A 13722-nucleotide genomic window follows, 5' to 3' on the forward strand; every position below is an offset into this window, starting at 1 on the left:
GCTGCCTTTTCAGTTTGCAAGCCAAACCATGAGGTGATGGCAAGGGCACGTTTTACCCCAAACAGCCCCCGTGTACACGGCCGCAGTGAGTGCCGGGGGCAGAGGCCCCCATCCCTGCTCGGCTGTCTCTGGCTGAAACACCCGCACATAATGAGTCTCTCCCAGGCACCGGCTTTCTCGGAAGAAGGGAGAACAGCGGCGGGGGGGGGGGGGGGGGCGGGGGAGTTGGTCACGAGTTTGGAGACCACCTCTGCCCCTCCCTGGTCCTGTCACTGCATCTCCAGGCCTTAGCTCCTTGTACCCGGATAAGAGCCATGCCCTGGAAGCCCCGACTCTAAGCCCTTCATCAAGAGGGTAAGTGCAAGAACTCTAACCTTGTGAGAAGGACCTTTGGCAGGGGGAGGGGAGTGAGGTCGGCTCCACATCGTAAGTTACTTTAAGAAAAAACCATTACTTGACAAAGGAAGTGCCTTCACACCGCAGAATGCAATGACCAGTCAGGTTCCATTTTGTTTAATACACACACGACAGTTCACAATTCACACTTACACAGAAGCGCGTCAAAAGTCCAGGGACTCTGAGGTGGGTCTCCATTTCTCCTTCCTCAGAGGGCTGGCACTGACCCCCAACTGAAGTGGCCAAGGCAGCGGGCTTGGCACTGCTCTGTGGGTCCCACACCAGGAGGGTGCCCTGCCCCACGCCTCCTCCCTGCCTCTGCTGAGTGGATCTTGTAGACACCCGCCCCCCTGCCCCCCAGTGAAGCTGATAGACACAGGAGAGTGTCAATGGGCCCTTCTAGGTCACTGGCATCACACCCCGTGGGACAGGCCCAGCTGGCCAAACACAACGCTCAGAAAGACCCACAGTTACCAGAGCCCCCAGGCTTCTGCAGGTGTCAGTCCCCTCCCCCCCCCCCCAGCCTCCTCCAAGAACTCCCCCGGGGGCTGAGTGCCCCACCTGGGGTGGCCAGTCCCTGGGAGCAGGCCTGGCTGCCAGGCTGGCCAAGGACCAGCAAACCAGGCCCCTCCGACCACAGGCAGGAGGACACGCAAACCAGGTCCCCCCAGACCCACAGGCAGGGCGCCAGGCAGCCGACTCGCCTGCACGGCGGCAGGGTCCTTGGGCTCCACCACCACACGGGCCTCACTGCAGAGCTGAGGGGCAGGGGCCCAGCCTCCCGGGGCAGAAGCCCGACAGCTCTAGGGCCCGCACCACACCTGGCCATGCCAAGGGACACATGGGCCACATCACTCTGCATCCTAGTCACCACCATGACTCTGATTTCTCTGTAAATGGCCAACCTTCCCAGTGGCAGGGAGAGAAGTATTTTAGCACACACAAGTGCTGCCTCCTGTTTCTTCCTTTAAAATGCCTTGGGCACCTTGGCGAGCCACCCCCCTAACACGACGAGCTGCTGAGCACTGCCCTGGTCCCTGCCCAACTCTCCATACTTAGGACACTGGCCCTCCCTGAACCCTGAGGTCACGAGACCTAGGTGGCAACAGGCCATGGGTGCAAAAAGTTTCCCCAGCTGCCTCCAGCCCAGCACCGGCCAGGGGGTGCAGCTCTCAGCCCTTGCCGTCCTCTGGAGGGACAAGCCTGGCAAAGCTGACAACCACCTGGCCCACAACGAGGGTGGGGCAGCGCTGGGAGCAGCGAACCTTGCATGCGGCGCCTCTCCTGCTCATTCATTCCCTTCCCCAGTGCTCCGCTGCCCCGGCAGGCGCACAGTCCTGTCCTGGACGAACCGCTGAGCGGGAGAAGGGGCACTTCAGGGCCCACGGGCACGCAGTGCGGATGGATCTCGAGGGCAGCCTTGAGAGAGGCTCTACGATGGATCACCGGCCCACAACGAGCATTTGAAAACGAACACGAGGCATGCATTACACAACCTGTGGGGTCTGTTCAGATTTCACTCATTTCCTTAAGAAGTCAGGGTTGCCTCATCCCAGCTCTGCGGACGTGAAGGAGCTAACGCACAGCTGGAACGTGGTGCCATCCATGCAGCGCAGAGGCACGTGAAGTTCTGTAAATGGGAACCTACGTCCCTGCTGACTTACATGATCCTTCCAGAAGTGCGTTTCTATGCTGGAAACTGATTACCCGTTGACGGTGGCTCTAGGCTCTAGCTCAGCCTCTGACAGCGGAGCTCCTAGGGGCAGGACCACGTGTGGGCCAAAGGGAACATTCCAGGAAGCCAGCTCTGCTCCAGCCCAAACCAGACAGTGTCAGGCCAAGCGACGGCCAGTCCCTGGGCTCTGGCCTTCACCCGAGTGAGCACGGCCCCCAAGTGCCCTTCATCAGGACAGGACAGGACAGGATAGGCAGGATCAGTGCAGACTGACCGAGTCAGTTGTATTTCATGAAACCAAGCAAACGTCCCTCCCCCTCCCCTGAAATACATTTTTAAGCAAACAAGCAGCATGCTTCAGGCTTCGATGCTCATTCTTGACGTCTGTAGCTTTTGCTACCAAAATAAGAACCGAAAACGGGGAGGGTGAGCACCTCCCTGCCCAGGATACAATCCCTTTGCAATGTGTAAGTGATTCCTAAAAGGCAACCCCGTCGTCAGCCTGGAGAAGGCGCCTGGTCCCCTGTGCCATCAGGTAGCAACGAGGCCCGCCAGCCCCGCTCCCTGCTAGTCCAGCAGCAGGCTAACCTCTCAGGCACGTGCGCCTGCACTTACATAATGACAAGCCTCACTCCCCGCAGCGCAAAAGCTGGGACTGCAAAGAAGGACAGAAACAACGCCCCCCACCCGGGTGGTGTGTGTGTGTGTGGTTACCTGGCGCTCACTGGTTTGCTCCTTGCAGGGGCTCCAGGAGAACTGGGTGCTAGCTGGGCCCCCACTGACAGTCCTTTGAGGTCACAGCCAGGGGCTGCCTATTAGCAAGAACCCGCCACAGCGTGTCAGTGCCATGTGCAGCGGATCCCACAGCCCCGAGTCCAAGCTCTTGCCCCCTGAGCACAACTGTCCTCTTGGCCTCCCTCAGCTCGGTCCCCCTCCCCAGTTCACTAAGGCCTGGGGGCAGGCTGGCTTTGGGGAGTCGGTGACCCAGCGGCTGTGTCTTCAGAGCGCCTGCGGGGGGCGGGCACAGGAACCAGACTCACACACGCCCCGAGCTCATCCGGAAGACAGAACGAGAAGCCAGCGAGGTGGAAGCGGCAGCGCAGCAGCTGTGGGTCCAAATGAAGGCAGGAGCTGGGTCACGAGCGGGGCAGGGCCTCAGAGCCGGGGCGGCTGCGGCGGTGGCTCTGCGGACTGCGTTTGCAGCGCGGAGTACTTCACTAGGGAGAGAAGCGGCCGTGAGAAAGCTGCCATTCCAGCCGCACGCAAGGTGCGGAGCCCAAGCGCCTCGGGGCCCGCCTGTCCTGTCCAGGGGCTGGGGCAGCTCAGCCCCTCCCGGACAACCTCCACTCTGGCACCCACTGTCCCCACTCAGGGCAGGCCTGGGCCCTGGAGAGGCGGCGGAAGCGGACAGATCCTGGAAGCAGCTGGGCCTCCATTTCCTCCTCTGCAACAGGGGGATGCTCCTGGCGGGGTTGCTGGGGGATTGTTTTAAACAAAGCGCTCACCACACTCCCTGGCCCGTAGCAGACCTCACACAGTGGCAGCTAAGAGGCTTAACCATTACTGCAGTGAATGCCACCACAGGGTCGCTTTCCCATGCTGTAATGCGGGGTTCTCTAACTCACTCGGGGCAGCACTGCCAGATACTTGGCCTAAGCAACGGCCTGGAGCACCTTGTCCCCATCACACACCCACGGGCGGCCCCACTGCCAAGGCCTTCAGCTCCAGGCACAGCCCAGGGACCGTCTGCCTGTCTGCCCCACCCCGGCCGGGCCCGCCCCCTCCAGTGTTCTGGGGCCACAGGCTCTGTCTGCCTTGGGAGGGTGGCCCCTCCAGGCCAGCAGCCTGACCTGCCAATGAGTCGTGTACCCAGAAAGTGCTTGATGACCATGGAGGGCAGAGGCAGGGAGGGGCATGGACCCCAACACTGGAGGCTGTGTTTTAACCAAATTCCCTCTTGCCTTTGGCAATTTTCAAAATCCAAAGGTCACGGGTGGAGGTTCAGAGATTCCCCGCGGCCCTGTCAGCGTTCCGCCGATCCGGTCCAGTGTCCCTGACAGGGAGCAGCAGGGCCGGGGGCTGGGCCCAGGTGGGGCAAGAACAGAGGCTGAGCCACGGCCGTGCACAGAAGGCTCGACACGGCCCCAGACAGCCCCTGGGGCCCCGGTGTCATGAAGCTGGCGTCTGGCTGGTCGAGGCCAAGTGCAGGGACCCCTGGGCCCCTGCAGCTCCCCGCTCCAGCTGGAAACTAGAAACACACACCTCTGCGCTCCTCTGCTTCCCCAGCACTGCTCTGCGCAGGGCGGGGCCCAGTCCCAGGGGACCTTCAGCAAGGGACAGTGACCAAGAAGTCCTTACCTTGGGGCTCCTCACACACAACTGCTTCCAGGTTCTCCCCCTTCACATAGTCTGCATTGAGACCCTCTGCAAAGGGCAAAGGGCAGAGTTAGGGACTGACACAGAACCCAGGGGTCCCCAGTCATGATGAAGAACTCCTGACCGAGTCCTCCGTCACAGCGAAAAGGCACAGCTCCTGGGACGAGCTCCAGCCCTGCCCTCGGGGCCGCCTCAATGTCCTTATTTGGGTGAAGACTGGCTGGCTGGGCATGTGCTGCCCTGCCCAGGAGTTCTCATCATTGTCCTCAGAAATGAGGACGTGTGGCAAAGGCACCTGACACCCCATCCCCATAGGGCACGTGCCACCATGTGTGAGACTGTGGGCCAGACAGCAGCTCTGCCCAGCAGAGGGGATGCCTGATGGCAAGGCTCAGCACCACCCACGGGCCAGCCCAGGGGCCAGGGAGGCAGAGGCGGAGCCAAGCACCATGTGGGTGACAGATGGATGTGGGGTAGGGAGGGACAGATGGCAGGATGGGGCTCATGGCGGAGATGCCAGCACAGCCTCCTGCCAGTGTGCGGCCTTCCCAGCAACACCCGCGTGGAAAGGCCAACGGGCTCCTCCAGGCAGCGGGACCAAGTGCTGTCCCCGCCCAAGTGTGGAGGGCTCAGGACCCAGCAACAGCTGCTCTGGTCTAGTTAGTTATTTGGGCTTTCTCACCACCTATTTCCAGGAGGGACCTGGGGACTCTACAAACCATCCTCCGCATGCCAGCACTCAGGCCACGGACTGGCACCAGGCTCAACGCAAGGGCTGTCACTCAAGACCCGGAGTGACCCCACCCCTTAGCAACCCCACTCTATCCCTGGATAAGACGGGGACTGCAAAGCTTATCAGAGCCCAGAGCCCAGGACCTGTGGGAAAATTGGGCCACGGTTCTGACCGACCGAGCAGGCACCAGTGTAAGTCACTCCGCCACCCCAGGCTGCACTGCGGCTCCTCGCCTGGAGAAGCACACTGCGGGCCCTGGTGCTCACCGGGCTCAAGGTGGACACCAGATGGGCCCAGGAGAAATGCGGGTGTTGCTCACTGGCGGGTGTAGCCAGCCCCCATGTGGGGCAGGGCAGGTGGTGGAGTCGGTGGAAGCTGTTCCCAGCTGACAGGCAGGGGCCGGGAGAGGCACCCTGAGCCTGCCGGCCACCACCCAGCTGCCAACCTGGCATGTGTTGGACTGTCTCCTGCCCGTGGGCAGCCCTCTGGTTGCTCCTTGGGGATGACCGCCAGTAGGCATCTGAGTCCCAGACAGGGCCCCACCCCTACCGCACACAGCCTGGGGACAGAGGGTCTTGCAGGTGGCATCCTCGCACACGTATCAGAAAAAGCTGAAGATGGTTGTGGTTGCAGCCAAGTGGGTGAGGGTTGGGGAAGGGGCGGGGCGGGGAGGGGCGGAGAGTGGCACGATGGATGGAGCAGCAGGTGGGGAGGGAGGGGCGGGCAATGAAGGGTTGAGGCCAAAGCAGAGGAGGAAAACCAGTGAAGTCAAAGCCGGTAGTTACCTTGACCTTCTGCTGCATCTGAAGGCAAGACACAAAGCTTAGGAGCCTGGAGCAAGAACTCAGCCCCTTGCAACGACCCCCCGGGGCACTCCACGAGCCACACTGGCCTTGGCACAAAGGGCGGACACAGGGGAAGCAGAGGGTCCTCAAAGCCTGGGCCCCTATGGTGGCAGCAGAGGCCAGAAACCCCTGAGGACCACGGTGGAGACTGGAGAGCGGTTTCTGCTCTGCCTCACCTGCCCTCCACACAGCGGTGGCCGAGGCCACTCTGGGCGGAAGGCGCAGGGATAGGAGGCCCCCACAGACATCCACGGGGCTCCTCCTGATTCCGGTCCGGCCGAGGTGCCAGGGACACAGCAGCGGATGAAGCAAACACAGTGCCCCTCGGAACTGCAGTCTGGAAGGTGCTGGGGGGCCACATCGCAGACACGAAACCAAGAAGCCCAATCCCACCCCATGGCTCCACGCCAGGTCTGGGCGGGGGTGGGGGCTCTGCGGCAGCCGGACAGGCATCCAGTCCCCCCACAGGCTGGCGGGGCGCCGTGGCCCGAAGGATGAGAGCAGCTAGGTGAGAGGACGCTAGAGAGAACAGGGCACACTCAGGGAAGTGAGTATGGCTGCGGACAAAGGCTTCTGGGGACCCGGGCGGGACTGGGCTGCGGGTGGGGAGGGGAAGGGATGTGGCTGAAGCCAAACCATGAAGGGCTTGGAACGCCAAGCTCAGGGGCTGGGCTGGGACCCGGAGAGAAGGGGCAGCATGGGAGGTGCAGGCTGAGCTGCCCCTGTGTATTTTATTTTGTTTTATTTTATTTTTTTGAGGAAGATTAGCCCTGAGCTAACATCTGCTGCCAATCCTCCTCTTTTTGCTGAGGAACACTGGCCCTGAGCTAATATCCATGCCCATCTTCCTCTGCTTTATGTGTGGGACGCCCACCGCAGCATGGTGTGCCAAGCGGTGCCACGTCCGCACCCGGGATCCGAACCGACGAGCCCCAGGCTGCCGAAGCGGAACATGTGCACTTACCCGCTGTGCCACCAGGCCAGCCCCCACCCCTGTGCATTTTAAATATGTCCCTCTAGCTGCTCAGAGCAGGGAGAAGTACGGGGGAGACTGGGTGAGCAGGAGGTTGATGGAATCATCCAGATGGAGGACATGGCGACCTGGCCCTGGACAGGCAGAGGCCTCGGCGGCGGTTGGGGAGATGTGTGGCCCCAAGATCAGGGAGCCCACTGGTGTGAGGTGGGGGATGGGAGGCTCCTGGAGCACTGGTGGAATTTGTGACGGGAGGCCACCGGGACAGGAGTGGAGACAGCTTACAAATTCCAGAGAGAAGGTTGGTAGCACAGGGGCTGGGTACAGAAGCAACCGAGGCCTTTTTCAAATTCGGGGGACTCTCCACACTCGGTTCCTTCTGCGTCAACGTGGGGTGACAACAGTGCTTATACGAGTGTGTCCAGGTAAAGGACTCAGGACAGTGTGGCTTTAAAAATGACAATGACATCCTTGACAGACTGAGGGGAAAGAATGAGGCGGGGGGGCAGGGAGGGTGACGGTCACAGGAGAGAGAGGGATTGAGGGACAGAGGAAGATTCCCCAGTCTGAGGGGGCCCTGGGGCCAAGGCCCCGGGTGGAGGGGCCCTGTACCCAGGGCCGGCGGGGGTGGTGTGAAATCTGTAGGTGTAGGGAGGGGAGCCCGCCCTCAGACTGAGCTGGGCATGGGGGGAGCCCGGGAACTTTCTGGGAGCCACCATCGGCCCCACAAGCACACTCGCCGCCCTGGCTGGGACCTCCCCCGCCAGCAGGCCCACTCCCCGCTGCCCGGCCGAGCCAGGCCCTCACCTCGAAGCTGCCCCCCAGAAAGAGAGAGATCCCGTGCATGTCCTCCAGCCCTGTTGCCAGAGCACTGTTGGCTGTCATCGACAGCCCTCTTTTTGGTTTCTTCTCTCCCAAATATCCTATAAATTGTTCATCTCCATCTACCTCGGCCTTCATGTCCTCACACTCTATTTGGCTTTGCCTGCTAATCCAATTTGCAAAACCTCACACCTGTTTGTTTTAGGAAACAAGTGTGAAAATATCGTATTCTCATTTCGCCTGAGCAGCCCCAGGGAGGCACAGATACAACCTGATGGCTACCTCGGGGTCTGGAAATCCCCCCCTATGGACCAGCACCCCTTCTGGGCCACGGCTCCCCGCCTGGAGTCAGTGCCCCAGCAACGCTCCGAGCCTCGGCTTCCTCGTCTACACACTGAGCGGCCTGGCGCGCCTGCCCCGTGGGGCTATGGCAGCTCTCGGGCGGCGACCCCAAGGCACAGGCGGTGTCAGGTGGGCGTTCTTGCTGTAACTAGGGGCCCGGCTTTGATAGTTTCTCTTTCAAAGCTGCCCCTTGGCACAGGGGCCATCTCGGCCAGCTGTGCAGCAGCCACAGATCTGACAGCATCTCACTGTTAGGGTAATGAGCTGTACAGGTGTAAATGGTGGCCCCTAAAAGATGTGTCCATGTCCTCATCCCTGGAACCTGTGGATGTGACCTTATTTGGGAAAAAGGTCTTTGCAGATGTGATCGAATTAAGGCTCTCAAGATGAGATCATCCTGGATTTAGGGTGGGTCCCAAATCCAACGACAAGGGTCCTTATAAGAAACAGAAGAGGAGAGACACAGACACAGAGTGAGGACACAGGCAGAGACTGGAGTGATGTAGCCACAAGCCAAGGGACACCTGGGGTCATTGGAAGCTGGAGGAGGCAAGGAAAGACCCTCAACCCTGCGGACCTCCTGATCTTAGACTGCGGGCCCCAGAACTGGGAGAGGATCAATTTCTGTTGTTTTAAGCCACTCAGTTTCTTTGCTTTTGAGCCGACACAAGGAAATGCTCTAAGGACAGTCCAGCCTCCATTCTGTATTCCTTCTGACTCTTCCCTCTTCATACCACTCTAGAGCCAAGCTTCTGGATCCATGGTAGGACGATACGATCTCAAGCTGGGCGACCACATACAGTTGTGCAGGTTACACACCGAGATGTGAACAGTGCCCCTGGAGTACTGCTGGATCCAAGGGCAGCAGGCTCCAAGGATCTCAAAGACCCGGCAGGCAGCACTGTTGGGCAAGCCAGCACTCTTATCATCTGGCAACGCCCCCGTCAGATCCCAAGAGGTCACTGCCTGGGTGCCTCTGCTCTAACCCCCATGAGCCAGAAAAGTATACAAGAGATGGAATCATGAACTGCTTTAAAGGAGTAGGAACGTCGAGGAAGAATCCAGTGTGGTTTGTGCCTTCCCCCTTACACGCTGGATTTGTAAAGATAGGTTGCTTTCGTTTTAGGCTATAGCTGGGAGTCTGTAAGTTGTGGGTAAATTGAATACAAATGGCATCCTGGCTCAGGGCACCCCCCCCCCCCGCCCCGTGTCAGGGATCCCTGTGGGGCGCTGCTGAGAGAGAACAAGACGACCACACTTGTTGGTTTTATAGGCACAGTCCCCCTCGCCCCGGGAAGTGGGCACGCATTTCTGCCCCTTGCCCATTTGTCCTGTGCAGGAGTGGGGGGACGAAACCGCTCCGGACACAGCCACAGCCACAGCCACAGCGGCTGAGTGCGCATGCACTTACGCTGGATGCTGAAGCAGAACTTCTTCTGCTGGTAGGAGATGTAGCTGGAGACGGCGCCGATCAGGGCCATGGCCAGCGCGCTGGCCACTCCGGCGATGGTGCCTGTTTCTGCTGACATTCCTGAGCAAAAGAGAGGGTGCGAGAGATGAGGAGAGGGGGAGGCAGACCAGCAGCACCATGAGGACCGGTTCGGGCACCCAGCTTCGTCAAATGCCCCCAACCCCCCAGTGCGTGCGAGAGGGCTGTGCTACTTGGATCTAAGGTGTTCAAATGACACGGTGCCCTCTCAGATGAGCCAAGTGCTTCTCCTTTTCCATAAGGATTTCACTTTGAGAAGCTTGAAGGGAGGATATGGAAATGGTGCAGTCCCTCTTTAACTGAGGGTCTCAGGCCAGCGAGCTTCACATGGGGCCACCTCGCTGGGGATCCAGGTTTTCACGTTTAATTCCTGTAAATGACTGCAGCCCTCCGCTGTCGGCCTCGTGGTTCTCTACTGCCAACACTCGGGAAGGTTGGGGAGGCCAGCACTATGTCTCCTCGTGGTTTCCAACAGAAACCTTGGGACTCAAACCCACCAGATGCAGGGTCGTCGTTGCTGCCATAGGGGTCATCACCTGGAAAAAGCACAAAAGCACTTAGTGTCCGTTGTGACCCCATGACCACCCAGCTCGGGGGCAGGAGGGATAGCCCCTTCCTGATTCACTGACCCTTTGGATCCCACCTCTGCCACAGGCCCTAGCCTGGAAATACCCTGGGGGCTTTGAGCGGACTGTAGCAAGCCCTGCTTCCCTATGCCTGTCACCTGCAAAGCCCAGGCTGCCAGGTGGAACTTTCTATTTTCAAAGTGATAGCAACTGTGCACTGGTCGTTTGTCTTATCCCGGCTCTTCACGCCCAGCACTCCACAGACGTGCCCGCAGTCCCGGGCCGGTGGGAGCGGCTCGCCAAGAAGGACTTGCCGCCAGGGGGTGGAGCTGGGCCCCTGCCAGGTGAGCCTGACTCCGAATGACAGCGCTACGTGTCCCACGTATCTACCGTCTCCCGTATGAAGTATTTATCCTTTATCTGCTTATGCAAACACGCTTCCATAAAACTGTTGAAAAAAGGATGAAAGACCAGCATAAAAACAATTCCCAATCCCACCACCCAGAGAGGTTTACAGTTAATATTTCCGTTCACTTTCCTCCTGTGTCTAGTGCTTTACATGCTCTTCTTCTAATCCAGATGTTTCTGTTCATGTAACTTAGGTACACATACATGCTACAGGATTAAGAGACAACGAAGAGTCTTAAGGACTTCTGGATCTAGCCTGGCACACAATTTGAGTGGTTCTGGGAACATAAACAAATGCAGGCTGACAAGGCCTTATCCAGTCTTTTGAAATTCAAAAGGCTCTGAAATGTCACAGAGATGGAGAGCAGAGGAGCGGCTGACAGGGGTAAGGAGGGTGGAGAGGGAGGGGCCGGCTGTGATGAGACAAGGAACACAGGTGGGGTCCTCGTGGGGATGGAACTGCTCTTCACCTCGACTGTGGCGGGGGTCGGACAATCTATCCCTGCGGGGGCAGTTCACAGCAGACACACGTACACACATGCGCACGCACACACACATGCACACATGCATGCAACACTTCCCCAGACTGCAGCTCCCTGACAAGCAACTGGTGCCATTTCAGGACAGTACTCAGCCTTGAGCACTCCCTCCGTGTGGCCCTCTCCTCAGGGCACAATGCCCGTTGCTGAGGAGAGACGGTGTTCCCAGAGCGCAGAGTTCTTAGGAGAAAGCGTCTGGGGACGCTGAGGGCAATGAACTCTGGCAGCTCCTTCACAGTCAAAGAGGCTGTGGGAGCGCGGGTTCAGATGGATACAAATGTGCCCTTCTGCTGGGGGGTTTGTAAGGGGGGAGGTTGTGGGTGTGGGGGCCAGGCGGCAAATGGGACTCTGTACATCCTGCTCAATCTTGCTGTGAAGCTAAAACTGCTTTAAAACATAGTCTATTTTAAGAAAAGAGTCGTGGGGGAGGGGGATGAGTTAGTTATGCTCCCACCTGGGGCTGAATCCCTGCAATAAACGCATTTCATAAAAATCCCTGAGTGGACATGAACGGTTACTACAGAACAGGGAGCACCGACATTTAAAAACCCAACCAGTGCTGCTAGAGAAAGGAGGCCAGGTGGCGCCCTGGGCGCCACCACATCAGCAGCGGGGTCCCTGGGAGCACTTGGAGTCCGACTGTGTTGGAGGCGGCCACTGTCAAGGCTAGGGGCAAGTCCCCTCACAGGCGCCCTCTGCTGGCGTGTTCATGTCACTAGAGTTCTAGTTAAACTGGAACTGAATCAACTAGATCCGTGAGCAGCCTCACCGACTCTTTCTCATTCGAGGTGGAACGAAGCTCGTTCCCGTCTCTTTCCTCATCAATACTTGGTCACAAGGATTCCCAGCAACCTCAGCCCCACATTCTGTATGACCTGGAGCTGCAAGGGTGTTCTGTGAAGTGTAAACAGGATGGCCCCCTGCCTACTGTCCTCTCAGGCCCGCAGAGAGAAAGTCTTGCCCTCCCCCAGGCCGTCAAAAAGATGCAGAAGCTCAATACTCCAGGAATTCCTCGCTATTTGACCATCGGTGACGCATGGGAGCATCATCCTAAGAAGAGGACAAAAAATTGTTCATCCTCAAAAAAAAGTGCTCCCATTCTGTGGGCAACTCATGGCTCAGATGGGCACGTGAGCTGAAAATATCGTGAGGCTAAAGAATAATTGGAAGATAAAACTGAAAAGCCAGTCATTCTAGATCCTTCTGTCCCTTCTGGTTGCATAAACCTGGACTGAAGTCAGCCACACAGGTCTGCCGGTGGAAGCAGCCAAGCCAGTGTAACAGCTTTCTTCCCCCTTTGGCTACCGAGCTCTGGTCACTTCCTGTGAGCACAGGCTCAACCCGGTTCCTTTACAAAACACATGCCATGCAAAAGACAGCACTGGGGCAGCCAATGAGCCACTGGGCACAAAATCAACCTATGCAATCCAATACTGTCCACGGAAGGAAGTTCACAATAACAGAAAACGGAGCAAGTCATAAAAGCATTAGAAGAGAACAACATTTATATCGTCTTGGGGTGAGGCATGACTTTCCAAGCATGACCCTAAGGCCAGAAACCCCGAATGGAAAAGACCCCATCAAAATAAAAACTTCAGTCTGAACAGCACAGCAACAAAAGAAAAAAAATGGATAAAGTGGACTTCATCAAAATTAAAACCTTTTGTTCTTCAAAGGACATCATTAAAAAAGTAAAAAGACAACCCACAGAATGGGAGGAAACATTTGCAAATTGTGTATCTGACAAGGGACTAGTATTGAGAAAATATAAAGAACTTCTGCCACTCAATAAGAAAAAGGCAAATAATTCAATTTTTAAATGGACATAGGACATGAATAGACACTTCTCTAAAGAGATATACCAATGGCCAACAAGCACATGAAAAGACGCTCAACATCATTAGTCACTAGGCAAATGCGAACCAAACCCACAATGAGATCCCACTCCACGCGCATTAGGATGGCTAGAATCCAAAAAAAGGTAAACAAGCGTTGGTGAGGATGTGAAGAAATTGGGCTTAATAATCCCTAATATGAAAGGAGCTCTTACAAGTCAACAGGAAAGATGCAGACTAGAAAAGTGGCCCATGGGCGCGAAGAGGCAATTCATGCAGCACATTAAGAGTGTCAAGTAAGACAGAGCTGAAAAGTGTTTCACCCCTCTTAGATCCAAAGAAACGTAAATTTAAACAGGGTAGGTATTGCACTGATCCAATCTGCCAAGATCACAAAACTATACAAGGCAGCTGCAGCGAGGGTCCGTGTACACGGCCCGTGTGCTTCCGGGTGTGGGCATGGAAGCTGGCGCTACGACCTTCATGCAGCGCCATTTGGCAGGACACTTGAAGAGTTACCTCTTTAAAACTTTACACCGCCTGTGACCCAGCAATTCAGGTTCTAGGAATTTATCTGACAAACCATTAAGGTTTTGTATACTTGGCTATGACGACGTTCACCACAGCACTGCGTCTAGCAGTAAAAACTGGAAGAGAAAAACCTCTCGGTACAAAAATAGGTACTGGCTAAATAAATCACGGAGTAGAATGTTATGTGGTCAT

The 13722-nt window shown here is 57.3% G+C and overlaps 1 protein-coding gene across 3 annotated transcripts in view; it reads right to left on the minus strand.

Moving 5' to 3' along the window:
* Window positions 1–485: 485 nt before the first annotated feature.
* CD99L2 (CD99 molecule like 2) overlaps window positions 486–13722 on the minus strand; it is a 114508-nt gene continuing 101271 nt past the window's right edge. Inside the window, exons 6-10 of one of the 3 annotated variants that reach the window (XM_023634297.2) lie at window positions 10149–10187; window positions 9574–9693; window positions 5966–5983; window positions 4430–4495; window positions 486–3288 (exon numbers count right to left, since the gene is read on the minus strand). In XM_023634297.2, the coding sequence (XP_023490065.1) occupies window positions 3227–3288; window positions 4430–4495; window positions 5966–5983; window positions 9574–9693; window positions 10149–10187 (305 nt within the window). In that variant the 3' untranslated portion in view covers window positions 486–3226. Of the gene's footprint in view, window positions 3289–4429; window positions 4496–5965; window positions 6127–9573; window positions 9694–10148; window positions 10188–13722 lie in introns of all 3 variants that reach the window. The other 2 variants (XM_070257491.1, XM_023634298.2) reach the window with 2 other exon arrangements.

The sequence above is a fragment of the Equus caballus genome, chromosome X (genome assembly GCF_041296265.1).
Source record: "Equus caballus isolate H_3958 breed thoroughbred chromosome X, TB-T2T, whole genome shotgun sequence".
NCBI lineage: Eukaryota > Metazoa > Chordata > Mammalia > Perissodactyla > Equidae > Equus > Equus caballus.